This window comes from Neovison vison, chromosome 4 (genome assembly GCF_020171115.1).
Source record: "Neovison vison isolate M4711 chromosome 4, ASM_NN_V1, whole genome shotgun sequence".
Lineage (NCBI taxonomy): Eukaryota > Metazoa > Chordata > Mammalia > Carnivora > Mustelidae > Neogale > Neogale vison.
In genome coordinates, this window is record NC_058094.1 from 19,363,424 (window position 1) to 19,377,448 (window position 14,025).

At 43.6% G+C, this 14,025-nt stretch overlaps 1 protein-coding gene across 1 annotated transcript in view; it reads left to right on the forward strand.

Moving 5' to 3' along the window:
* SNTB1 (syntrophin beta 1) overlaps nucleotides 1-11,208 on the forward strand; it is a 230,213-nt gene extending 219,005 nt beyond the window's left edge. The window contains exons 5-7 of the mRNA XM_044245024.1: nucleotides 133-329; nucleotides 6,309-6,499; nucleotides 9,800-11,208. Of these exons, the coding sequence (XP_044100959.1) occupies nucleotides 133-329; nucleotides 6,309-6,499; nucleotides 9,800-9,892 (481 nt within the window). The 3' untranslated portion in view covers nucleotides 9,893-11,208. The remainder of the gene's footprint in view (nucleotides 1-132; nucleotides 330-6,308; nucleotides 6,500-9,799) is intronic.
* The last annotated feature ends 2,817 nt before the right edge of the window (nucleotides 11,209-14,025 follow it).

The window sequence follows — 14,025 nt, forward strand, 5'->3', positions numbered from 1 at the left end:
CAGACCCTCTGGGTCTAGGGCGGAAAACCGAGAGCAAATCACCAATCTGGGAGCTTTTTACCAGGTGACAAGTCAGGGGAACACAGTGGTTTTCGGTTTGATGATTTTCTCTCTCTCTTTCTCTCTCAACAGGCTGGTCCATTCAGGTCCGGGCAAAGGCTCGCCTCAGGCTGGTGTGGATCTGTCCTTCGCGACGCGAACGGGCACCAGGCAGGGGATTGAAACGCACCTGTTCAGGGCCGAGAGCAGCAGGGACCTCTCCCACTGGACGAGGACCATTGTGCAGGGCTGCCACAACTCGGCGGAACTGGTCACCGAAGTCACCACAGGTGAGTCCCACCGGCTCCCTGGGCACCAGTGCGCCCCGTCCTCCACCCTCCTCAGTGTAGTTCCAGGCTTGGCCTTCTGGGCTGTTTGGAATTCTAGAAGTGACCTTAAATGCTTTCAGATTAGGGCACCGTGTGCCCTATTGAAATGTCAGTCTTTCCCATCTCCCTTCAAAAAAAGAGTTGGTCACCTAGAGAGTCAGAGGTCATTTTCCTACCTGTGATCCCCCCGGGGGGCTTCCTGCAGGCACAAGCTTTGAGGCACTCAGACCGACTAGCAGGGTTACTGTTTTTTTTGTTGGTTTTTTTTTTTCTTTTCAATTTATTTATTTTCAGAAAAACAGTATTCATTATTTTTCACCACACCCGGTGCTCCATGCAAGCCGTGCCCTCTATAATACCCACCACCTGGTACCCCAACCTCCCACCAGGTTCTTGTTTTTGTTTTGTTTTGTTTTTGTGGGGTTTTTTTGTTTTTTTTTTTGTTTTTTTCAATTTATTTATTTTTAGAAAAACAGTATTCATTATTTTTTCACCACACCCAGTGCTCCATGCAATCCTTGCTCTCTATAATACCCACCACCTGGTACCCCAACCTCCCACCGGGTTCTTGTTTTTAACAGCAGAGACTGACTCTGAGTCACTTATCACAGAGTAAAATTCTTGGAAATAATAACTTTGCTAGCTCACGGAGTTGGTGGGGGAAACTGGAGCACCAGTTTCTGAAAAAGAGCAGAAAGCAGAGGCATGGGTTGGGGGTGGGGGGTGGGTTTCAACAGCAAAGGGCAGAGCCTTGAGAAGAGACACCGGTGCCCCTGGTCTGAGTGTTGACGCCGAGGTGGGATGGAAGGAGCGCACAGCGGCCCTGTGCAGGCAGAGCTCTGAGAAAGGACTATTTAAGTGGGTTATTTTACATGGATTACATGTTTGTAGAAGGAAGACATACATATATATATGTATACACACATACACACACACACACACACACACTTTTTTTTTTAAAGATTTTGGTTTTTTATTTGACAGAGAGAAACATAGTGAGAAAGGCAACACAAGCAGAGGGAGTGGGAGAGGGAGAAGCAGCTTCCCCGCTGAGCAGGGAGCCTGATGCGGGGCTCCATCCCACAGCGTTGGGATCATGACCCAAGCCAAAGGCAGGCTCTTAAGGACTGAGCCATGCAGGCGCCCCAGGAAGACCCCTTCTATACCATCTTATTTATTGAGTGTTCTCAGGACGTGCCAGGCATTTCATATAATGTCTCTTGGTGTTTTCCACACTATGAGAAACAACCCTATTATGGGTCCAGAACTCAATGAGTCGAGGCAAGACCAACATTTAAAAAATTAAATGAAATGGAATGCACATATCAGTGTAAATACTGCTTAGATTTGTGGAACTTTGGATTCAGGGCTGTGTGTGTCCCATGTCATAAATCATTGCCTTCTCTCATCGAATCCTCACAATTCTCTTGCCAGTCTGACTTTACCGAATCTGGAAGCAAATCCTTAAGAAAGGTTAAGTAACTTGTCCAGGATCTCACAACTAATAAATGTCAGGACCGACTTGAACACTACGTCGTGTCCTTCTAAAGCCTATTCTTCATTGACTCCAGGGCCTACCGAGGCCTGGACGCACTGCTGTAGCGCTGGTCAAAACCCAGCAGTTCTGTTCAGGCAGCTGTGATGAATGATTTTCATGCCACTCTCCAAATCAGATGATTGATAGGTGATTGATAGGTGACAGACAGATAGATAGAAATGCATCTGTATGTAAATATATAGATAATTTAATTTTTTATTGGCCAAAGATAAAATTAGAGACTAGAAACTAATATGAATTTCAGCTAAAGTGAATAAGCTAAGTATATACTGTAAAATATTGGACATTGGGACACCCGGGTGGCTCAGTCCGTTAAACATCCAACTCTTGGTTTGGCTCAGGTCGTGATCTTGGAGTCATGAGATCGAGCCCCACAGTGGGCTCCACACTCAGCACAGGGTCTGCTTGAGATTCTCTCTCCCTCTCTCTCGGGTCCTCCCCACCTCTCTAAAATAAATAAATAAATCTTTTTTTTTTTTTTTTTTTTTTTTTTTTTAATGGTGTATATTTGCTAAGGTGGAGTCCACATGAACCTGGTGATTTTCAGCAGCCCCCACCATGTACAGTTAACAGTGTCGTTGATGCTGTTGCTCCTGGTCCTGAGATCTAGGATTGTTTCTGTTTCTGAGATTGAAGGCCAAGCTCTCTTCCACGTCTCCTGCCATCACTCATAACAAGGGCATGTGTGACAGAGTAGCTGCTCTCCTCAGCAACAGTCTTCCAGAAAATCCACCTTTCAGTCTCACCAGCTGCTTCTTACAATACTGTCCCCTTTCCCCCTTCTGTCAGGTTTTCTCCTGTTCTTTCACTTCTCTTTGTCTCTGGGGAGCCAGTACAAGGAGACAGCCATGGTGTGGGATGTAAGCCAGAAAGCCCTGGATTCAAATTCCAGTCTTATCTCTTTCTTTCTTTCTTTCTTTCTTTCTTTCTTTCTTTCTTTCTTTCTTTCTTTTTTTAAGATTTTATTTACTTATTCATGACAAACAGAGAGAGAAAGGCAGAGGGAGGAGTAGGCTCCCCGCTGATTGGGGATCCCGATGTGGGGCTCGATCCCAGGACCCCGGGATCATAACCTGAGCCAAAGGCCGACACATACAACCCGAGCCACTCAGGGATGCCTCCTATTTCTTTCTTAATCTCTTACTTACTCTTACTCGAATCTCTTGTTTTCTTCATCTGTAAAAAGAAGGAAATAATAGTACCCACCTCACAGAGTTGTTGTCGAGAATGAAGAGAAATAATCCACATGAATCTCCTGGCCCAGTGCTTGACACATAAGCTCTCTCTGTGTTTATTAACAATTAGTTGTTACCCTGTCATTATGTCCCCAAACCTGTGCTGTCCAGTATGCTAACTTCTGGTCCTGTGTGTCTATTTCAGTGTAATTAATTAAAACTAAATGAATTAAAACTAAATGAATTCCTTAATCACATGAGCCCCATTTCCAGGGCTCAGTCACCCCCTGTGCCTACCTAACGGCTACCATGAAAGGTGGTGCCAATCTAGAACATTTCCATCATGGCCCAGAGTGCTGCTGTACTGCTGTGCTCTAGAGGAACAGATTTCCCGTAAGTCATCTTAGGTGCAGCAATTCCAAACAACAGAAGTAAAGTTCTTTTTGCTTTACTCCTAAAACCTCAGATTGCTGTGATTCAGCCGTTTGGGGTTGGGGCCTGAGAATTTGTACCTGGTAACATCCCAGTGTTACAGCTGCTCCTGGGCTGTGGGGCTCTCTGGAAGCAGCACCGCACCAGGGAGCAGCCTCCCCCAGGAGCAACTCCCACTCAGGAGTAGTCGAAAAGATGGGACACGCGTCAGTGTGTGGCAGGGTTTCTCCACATTCCCTCTACTCATGCAAACATGAAAAGCCAGGTGTTTTGTAGACTGTCTGCTGCAGACACTCCAACAAAATGGCTGTCTTTTTGTAATTACCCTGAAACTGATTGGTGCCCCCCGCCATTTCCCGTCATTGCCGGAAACCTTTTGAGAGTGTCCCCAAAGCTCTTACTCTTATGCTGTATCTGTACAGCAAAAAATATTAGAGCTTTGGACCTGAGAGTTGGAAGACCAGAAAACTAGACCTAATGATACGTGATACGTGATATGTGAAAATGCTGGTGAAGTTCACGCCCCTTGCCACAAATTCAGGAGTGTTCTAGGAAAGAATGGAAAAGGCCAAGTGGATTTGGTTTAGTTTACATTCCGCAGATTTTGCAAAATCTTTCTTTCTCAGTATGCTGAACTCTACTTAGACAGGAAAGCCACAGAGCGGTTGGTGGACCAGCCAAAGGAAACAACAAACAACTGTGTGCACTGAGCTAGCCCGGTGGTGGGAGAGAAGAAATTCTCTGCCGTGACCGCAGGTGCATCCCTGTTATAGATAGAAAGATGCCTTGTGAGAGTTGAGGAATGGGCCTTGTGTTTTAATCAGAGCTTCAATTAACTTGCTAATGTGTTCGATTTGTCCTGTGTGGACTGAGAACATCTTCAGATAATCAGTTCCATTACAGGAAGGCCGTGAACACCAGCTGAGGTCAACTAGAATTGAAAGTAACCACAATCAGTTGATTCTGAATGTCTGAGAGCATAGCTTTAAAGTTCAAATACAGAGGCAGAAAAAAGAAAAACCTGTTTAAAGCTCATTCGCCCACTTATTCTATAGGTAGTAGAAGTAAAGAGGGTCAGAAATAAGGATTCAAGATGGGAAACCATACCTAGACCCATGCCACTGTCTCTGGCTATCCCGGGACGGCAGGGATGGCAGAGGTCTGTGGACCTTCTGAAAAGATGAGATTTATGGAGGGGCTCTGCTCAGAAGGACTCAGAAATCTATTAGAGAATGTAGTGGACCTTTGGGAAATATTAACCCTTAGTTACAAATTGAAAGATGCCTATGGGAAGTCGGAGGAAGGGGTACACTTTTAACCAGAGCTCCAATTAAAGGCTACCTTATTCTGTGAGCAGATAGAGTCCCCTGTCCCTTTCCCCCAAACCTGGAAGGTCCCCCAGCCGTACAGTTAATACTCTGACTCTTTGCCAAGGTCCCTCTCCATCCGGACTGCCAGAGTTTGAGAAAGATACATGGCACAGAGTGGAAAGAACTTGAATTTCGAATTCTAAGCCACCTCAATTGGGCCACATTTCACCTATAATATATTAGCTAAGGTCCTGCTTTAGAAGTTTGTGGTAAGGTGGTAAGGTGAGGTTCGGTTTGCTTTATAAAGCTGAGTTGAGCTAAGGATGGGACAGAGCAGTCTTAATGCTCCATTACTCCTCCCAACCCCCCCCCCGCCCACCCCCACCCCCCACCCCATCCCTGACTCGGTTCCCCTCCCAGAAAAACGTCTGGTTTCCCTAAAGAGCTTTCAGATGTATATGAAGGTCTCAGCCAATTTACTTGCCTGCTGGGGTCTGTTAAATGCGTTGTTCTGTGAGCCGAAAAATCCAACCTGATACTTAATAACCTTTTCCAGAACTCTTTGATCAAAGGTTTAAACCTTTGCAAGTCTTCCTAAATAGGAACTAGGATTCTGGGGCAGTCCCCCGTCAGCTCAGACGCTTCGAGCCCTGATATCTTTTCCTAAACGCAGTGAGGACCACACATAAAAGCGGACGGCTGTCCTGATCAAGAGGTGTTAGCTTTGTTCCTTGGGATCAGAAGGTCCCCTGTGACCACCCCCTGAGCAGAGACGAGAAGCAGACTCCTCCGTGGAAGGGGCCCCGTCTGAGAATCTCTCTGCAGTCCAGCTTCCCCAGGACCCACGATCCTCAGATCGCCAGGGAACCTTCTAAAACACTCAATTCTATTTATAAAATGAGATTTGTTGGACTTTTTTATAAAAAAATAAAAATGGGATGATTTTTAAGCTGCTCACTCCCGACTTCTTCGGTGGGTCACATTGGTAACAGGATGGAGGAATGCGCACTCCTTTCACCGGGTGGGGGTGTGGCAATGGGGTGCACGTGCGTGCGTGCCTGTGCGCGCGCGCGTGTGTGTGTGTGTGTGTGTGTGATGACGATGACGATGACGACTCAGAGCTGGCTCACCCTCTATCAGATGTCAGGTCTTTTTTCCCCCCGGACAAGGCCAGCAGAAGGCAAGTACGCTCGCACGGTCAGAGAAAGGCTAGAGCCCAGATAAAATTCAGTAAATCCCAGCAAAAGGAATTCTTTCAGCTTATTTCCCTTGGTTTCATGGGTCAAGTTAAATGACAGTATCCAAATCAGTCCAAGGGGAATATTTTCGTGAGCAACGATTAATTTTCAACTTGGGGAGAAATGTGTGGCCGGTCCTGGGACCGAGGAGACGGACCGGGGTAAGTGCGTAGGAAAATGGACGGACCTGGCTGTGGCTACTACACTCTCTCCCCTCTCCCCTTCAGCTTGCACCTACAAAAACCAGGAGTGCCGCCTGACCATACATTATGAGAACGGATTTTCCATTACCACTGAACCACAGGAGGGTACCTTTCCCAAGACAATCATCCAGTCTCCCTATGAAAAGCTGAAAATGTCTTCAGATGATGGAATCAGGATGCTGTATCTAGATTTTGGAGGCAAGGATGGAGAGATTGTAAGTATGTTTCTACAGACAGCGTGAGTTCCTATCTTTTTCACTGGGCAGCACATCCGTGAGGGCTTGTGACTGCACCATGGCCTTATTATTTATGTGGCCGTTGACTGTTTACGAAGTAGTACATGCAAGTTCATGTCTTCTTTGATCCTTGAAAAACTATGATGAGATCCAATTATTCCAAAGTTCCTTACTGCGGTCTTGTTCACACTAGCATACCAATTAAATAGTTGAACCAAGGAATCTTTTAGAAAGTTAGAATTAAATTCTTATAAGATAGGGTCCCACCGGCTTCAAAATGCACCATTCTTTTTTTTTTTTTTTTTAAGATTGATTTATTTTATTTGAGAGACAGAGCACACAGAGGGCAGAGAGAGAAGCAGACTCCCCACCGAGCAGGGACCCAACATGGGGCTTGATCCCATGACTCCCAGATCATGACCTGAGCCGAAGCCAGACGCTTAACTGACTGAGCCACCCAGGCGCCCCTGCACCATTCATTTTTAAAAAGTATCAAGTCTCTAACCTAGCCGTGGCGTTGTGCTCTGGTCGGGGTTACAAGGATGGAAGCTGAGCAGGGCCAGCCCCGGGGGCAGGTCTCCGAGGAGCACAGCACATGGAGAACAGAGGTAGACGGTTGGAAACAGGGGCGGAGCAGAAGGGGCAGCGGGGAACAAAGAGAAACTTGGTCAGCGATACCCGCGTGCAGAGAAGGCCAGACGAGGGCCCAGAAGTTTCGGGCTAATGGCAAATAATGCCTAACAAAATTAGCAAATTTGTCGGTAAAGTAGCTTTTAGACTTCTATCAATAATATGCAAATAGCCAGGGTATTTAAATTCATGATTTTCTGCGATCGATCGTCACTGCCTATTACAATAAAAAAAAAGTGTATTTCTTCAGTTCTGTGAAGGGTGAGAATTACCTGTTCTTTCCAGCCAGCGTAGCTATTGACATTCTCAGGAAGACCTAGCATCTCATTTAAGCTGTCAAATGCTGAACTTTTAAGAGGACCTTGAATCTGTAATAACTAGGCTCTCTTTAAGTCCTTCCTAAGTCACTAGGTTAGTCAACAAATATTCATTGACTTCTGTTTGATTACAGGGATGGGAAATATATAAAATGCAGAGGTAAACCTCAATCTCAAAGCTCTAGTAATTTCGGTGAAACTTGTGGCCTTCCGTAATCCCTCCCTCCGCCTCCAGCCCCTTCAGTGGTTTCTCCAGTGGGACTGGACTGGGACTTCTCTGGAAAGAATTCAGGGGCTGATGGAAGCGTGGAACCGAGACCACACTCGAGAGCATGAGGCCTTCATTTCAAAGTCTGAGCAGGGCTGTTGTGGAAGGGGCGCCTCACAGCAACCCCCCCCCATCCGAACTCGCTTTCGGAAAACAGTTCCCAGCCTATCATCTTCCTTTTAAAATGGATCTGTGGGGGACTTGGGTGGCTCAGTGAATTAAACCTCTGCCTTTAGGTCAGGTCATGATCTCAGTGAGGGTCCTGGGATGCAGCAGGGAGCCTGCTTCCTCTCTCTGCCTGCCTCTCTGCCTTTATCTGTCAAATAAATAAATAAAAATATTTTTAACAAATGGATCTGCTGGGTTTTACAGGATTTTTGTCTTATTGTTTGTATGTTTCAGTAAGTTCAGCCTGAAGCAGCAGTTTGGAAAGACACAAGTGATCTGAAAGTCCATTTTACTCGAAATACTTGTAGTTCAGTTGCTGCTCTATCCATTGTTCGACCCAGTGCTCTTTCCTGAAGGTGACGGCTCCCTAGCAAAACAAAAACAAGAACAAAGCAACCAAAAAACAAAAGGCTCTTGGCCTTAGCCTTGGCTTGAAAAATCAAGGTTCTTTTTGCCAGTGAGGAAAATCACTTATGTCTAAATTTCTGCCTTTCTGAAGCCTGTAATTACAACCTGACTTGGAAGATGTAGGCAGGACTGCACATTTGCCGTCAGTCCATCCGGCTAGAAGGGCAAGTTCACGCACAGCTTCCCCAGGCCTGGTTCTCCAGCCCCAGGAGGCAGGCCCCGCCAGGCCTTCCCTCTCCCTTTCTGGAGAAGGGAGCAGACACGGGCTGCAGGAAATGGAATAAATTGTTCTCTTTCTGTCTCTGTAACTAACTCACCAAATGTCTTGGGCACGTCCTTTTATGTCTTTGGAGCTGGGTCTCTGTCCATAAAATTAGATTCCTTCCAAAAGTTGCATTCCGTGTTAGTGAAACAGAACACTGTGGTTCTCCCCAACTTTGGCATCACAGAAAGTCTTAGAACTTCTTCAGATCTCAATTTCCCCTATAAAACGTGCCGATAATGGCCATTAGCTCATAATGGTTTTGTGAGAATTAAATAAGATGATGTAGAGGAAATATTCAGCCTCATTCATGATTAATACATCCCTAACTTTGCTAGGTGTTATTACACACTCGGGTGGCTGTCCCCCAACAGTGTCGTCAGCAGAAGAGGACTGGGAACAACTCCTCTCTCTCATTCTCTCTGATCACAGGTTGGGCCACATGTAGGAACTGCTAAGAAGGGAAAGACTTTAGCGGGGCTTTAACGGACAGGCAACACACATGTTACAACAGTCCAAGGGCACAGGACACTGGGGACACAGCCGCTGAGCGGCGTGGCTTCCCCATTCTGAGGGGTCACACGCAGTATCTCATTGAATACTCTAATTACCCTGTGAATTAGGTAGGACTAGGAAAAATTTTAAGTGACTTGTCTAAGATTACATATCTCAAAAACGGTTTTTTTTTTTTCCCCTAAAATGTTAAAACCACGACTCAAACTGAATCTTCTGATGTGACATTGAGTCTTGCTTCAAGCTTACCTCTCACTATTTGGATACCAAAAACAAACAGTTTCAATAGTCAAGAAAGGCAACATCAACATTTATGCTATTGGTATATGTAAATTTCACAGAACCTAATCAGGAACAAAGATATATGTAAAAAATAAGTTCACAGAGTTATTTTTTTAAACCTCACGGTGGGGGCAAGGATTTAAAACCATAATTCTGAGGCACCTGGGTGGCTCAGTGGGTTAAAGCCTCTGCCTTCGGCTCAGATCATGATCTCAGAGTACTGGGATCGAGCCCCACATCGGGCTCTCTGCACAGCGGGGAGCCTGCTTCCTCCTCTCTCTCTGCCTGCCTCTCTGCCTACTTGTGATCTCTCTCTGTCAAATAAATAAATAAAAATCTTTAAAAAAAATAAAATAAAAAAATAAAACCATAATTCTGCATCAAGCGTCGATTTAGAATTGCTCACATGCTCTCTTCTTTTGGGATTTCAGCAACTGGACCTTCATTCCTGCCCCAAGCCAATTGTTTTCATCATTCACTCCTTCCTCTCGGCGAAGATCACAAGACTGGGCTTGGTGGCCTGAACCAAGGGGGGGTTTGCCTTCGAGAAAAGGAGGGTGGCTGCGCCCCCGGCGGGTGCCATCAGACACCGTGTACGGCGCACCAGGCGTGGCATACCATGGTCGGCTTTGGATCCCCGAGTCCTCTCCACTGCCCCAGACTTCTCTGTCCGCTTCGCCAACCACAGGGGTGGGGGAGGGGAGGGCAAGAAAGCACCACGAGGAATATCAGAAGAAAACTGGCTTTCTAGAACAGTAGAAGGGTAACAAGGTGAGGGCGAATGGGAATAAATACGCAACCTGGTTTTGAAATAATGACAGTCAAGGATATCATGACCACGAGAACTCGTCTACCAGTCCTAGGCAGCTGGTTCACCCAGCTAAGCAAGAACTCAGTAGATGAAGAATGGACATTTTCACCTCTCTGTCCTCAGTGACAGTGATCTTTTGTTTTATTGTGATTTATTGCCTCCTTCCAATTGAGTTGACTTTCGCTTGTAATGAAAGAGCAGTGCTTCAAAGGGAAACCCACCTTTTCAATTTGAAGTATGAAGCGGCTATAATTCTCTTCCTAATGACTTACCTTTCAGTGACGTGGAATGACCCAGCGGTATTCTCATTAGCGTACGCTGAGTGGGAATTAAATAAAGCCTCAGCTACTGATCTGAGCTGGAAGCTGGTGGAATCTGAGCCAAAGTAGACTGTTTATGTCGCAAAGCTTTGCGGTGCAGAAGGGTGATGTGCCTGAGCAGTGGTTCAGCGGGCGACTGCACTCAGACCAACGCGTGCTGTCTCCGAGCCAAGACTCATAGCTTTACTTAGAGAAAGGAAATTACGGATATTTTTTTTAAAAGATTGTCACTTGAGATATATATGTGGCATATATATCTCATATATATAACATATTATATATATACATATATATATATATAAACAATTCACATGAGGTTAACTAACTATCCCCATTTTGTGGTTTTCAGCAGAAGTACTGAGCAGTTTTTTGACCCTTGTTTCTGCCTGTGCTCGCGTGCATGTGTTTTCAGACCAGTCCTAGAGTAGCCTCATAGATTTCTGACAGCTTCCACAGCTCTTAGGAATTGCAGGGAAATAATATAATGACCTGGTATTTTTCTACAAGAATATTTTCAGACAACATAGAGTGTATTGCTGATTTAATGCTTTTATTTTTACCTTTCAATTCAAATTCACTCAAAAGACACCTGTATTATTTGATTTTGGAGTCGCCTTCCTCGAACTTAAAAATTAGCTCTAGAGTTTCTGTAAGCATTTGTAACTCTCCTTTCCCTTGTACTTTACGTAAACAAATGCTCTGGATTCGATCTGTGTGTTTTTTCAGAATTGTCTTTCAGCAACTACCTATGCAAAGAGCTTTTAAAGTCAAAACTGTTTTAAAGGAATATAATTTTGCCCACGGAGACACATACGTTTATTGAGTTACAAAGCAGCATCCAAAGTGTGTATCAAGTAATACTAGTTCCAAAGGGCATTGACTGAGTGGTGTTTTGTTGTGTTTTGTTGGGGGAGGGGGGGCAGTGAGAATAAGAGTTTTGATGATCAAAAATGTGTTAAATAATAGAGGTAAGAAAGTGAAACAGATATCATGACTGTGGGCCTCCTCAAAGACATCAATGTATACATTGTGATTCTTCAAGGGGGGACCCCCTGTACCATTCCTACACTTTAAAGCTTACAGAGCTCCTTTCTGACAGCATTTTGGGAAGCAAGTGTTTTAAAACAAACAAACAAACCAACCAGGGGTGCCTGGCTGGCTCAGTCAGTAGGACATATGACTCTTGATCTCGGGGTCTTCCGTTCAAGCCCCATGTTGGCTGTAGTAGAGATTACTTAAATAAAATACAAAAACACTTTGGGAAACACAGCTTTAGGTCACTGATTTTTTTTTTTCGTTTTCCCATTTTAAAATGCTAAGAGTGAAGTCCCACCTGAATATTATAGGGAAGCTTTGATTCGTTTGTGAATTATACTGCACTCTTTCATTATGTATTTTCGAAGTCACTGGAATGTTGTCATACAAGAGAATTATGCATTGTAAATAACATTAAAATACATATATTAAGGCCAATAGTTCAATTCAACAATATGTAATCTAAGGTGCTCAGTACTACAGGAAGTATGAGTTAATTACTCATAATTAAATTGCAAAGATCCTATTCTATATTTATAGATGAATTAAAATGATCATAATTACAAATATTTCTTCATCACTTGAGTTTTAGACTGATTAATATCTGGGTGGGGTCAACAAATTACATTCTCTGCATTTATAAAAACTTAATTTAAATATTTATATTTTAGAAAAAATACATTTGAATAAATTAATGCATTTTCTGAATTAAAATGTACTAGCAAGAAGTAGACAATTTTACTAAGAGAATTATGTATATGAATCCTTGTTTTTTCCTTCAAAGTTATGTGTGTCATATCAGAGTGGCTATGGTTAATCAATTTCAAATACTCATTTTTCTTTGTTTCTGAATTGAAGAAATTACATAATGATTTTACACTGTAGATTTTAATCTTGTCTTGATGTGTGTTTGAATGTTGTGAATGACACACAATCAGACGTCTGGATCATGCCTGGGTAGAGTTGGAGAATCAGCTGATTCATTTGGGGGAATTTGTTTTTGTCCAATCTGCTCTGTGTTTAATCCGTTTCTTATTGGAATCAATGAATTATTAAATTTGCGTTTGTCCCTTTAAGGGCCAATCAATACTAATGACTGATGTTTCAGCTGTACTTGTAGGAAGCCACCCATTTGCTCTTGGTGAGGTTCAGGGAGCTCTAAGCATCCCAGGGATATAAAGATATAAAGAAGGCCAATAGAAATATAGTTACCAATCTCCTTCCTGACTTGAACCAAGTAGAAGAAAAAAACCATAAACCTCTTAAGAACACCCAGGTAGGGCGTTTAATTAATTCTTTCAATTGATATAATTAAAATGCTAAAAAATGCATTCGCCTAAAATTAATGAGAAGCCTTTCTGGCCTGCCTTTTACAAATATCTTGAGGGGATTGGAGTGGACGGGGGTGAGGGAGTAATTTTTGAATGTACATTGAGTTTAAAAAAATGTGCCTATGTTTATAGCACCATGGATGTCATGTAAAATTTATATATGAATTAAATAAATATTCACCTCTGAATATGGTGGACCGGCTGGCTGGTGGTTTCATCAAAGCCATAGAGGGAGTGTGAAGACACAACCTGCTGCTCTCTTCCTCCAGGACTGGCTCCAGAAGGTGCTAATGGGTAAAGGAGGATGCCACTGGAAAATTTGGCTTTGGGGGGGGGTGTGTGTATAATTTCAGGATGCCTCTGCATCTGGGACTTGGGGATCTTGGCTCTCATTTTAACTAAAAAGTTTCATGGAATTTAAGCTGTCCACCAAGCTCCAAATACTTAAGTTCTCTGTCCTACGACAACTTGGTTTGTGTTTCAGTTGCTTATTATTAATCTTAGTCTATGGCTGAGAAGTCTTTCTACTATTTGAAAATTGAGTAGTGAGATTACATTTAGAACTGTAGAATCTCACTTTTGAAGAGACTTCAGAGGTCATCAAGCCCATTAGTGCCCAAAGTTTATTTATAATTTTAGCAATACTACCCTAGCATCTTAGGGTATATGATTTGCTAGTAACAGTGCAACATAATATATACATATAAAAATGAATGTGCACCAATTAAATTTTTTTAAGAAGTCTGTACCACCCAGAGTCATCCCACATACGCTCCTGGTCTAAGTAGTACGTTTGGGGGAATGCCAACCTTGTATATGTATCCCTTACGGTTCATTCTGCTTGACATGGAAAGTTTCCAGCTATGGGATGAGAGCTCCTTCTTTCCCAAGGCAGGTCCATCCATTGCTGAATAGTGAGAGTTGTTGCAAAGTTCTTACTCTTAGAGCCAAAATTTAGGTCTGCCTTTCAGTCATGACCCTGTTCTACCCTAGAAGGCACTGGAAGTCTGATCTCTTTTCCACATGAATGTCTTATAGGATAAAAAGACATATCAGGGCTGGGGGAAACCAGGGAAAAGAAAATGATCTGAAAGTGACTTTAAGTAGGACACCTCGAATTCCTTCTTTTTATCTTTAAAGAACCAATTGGCCAAGATTAA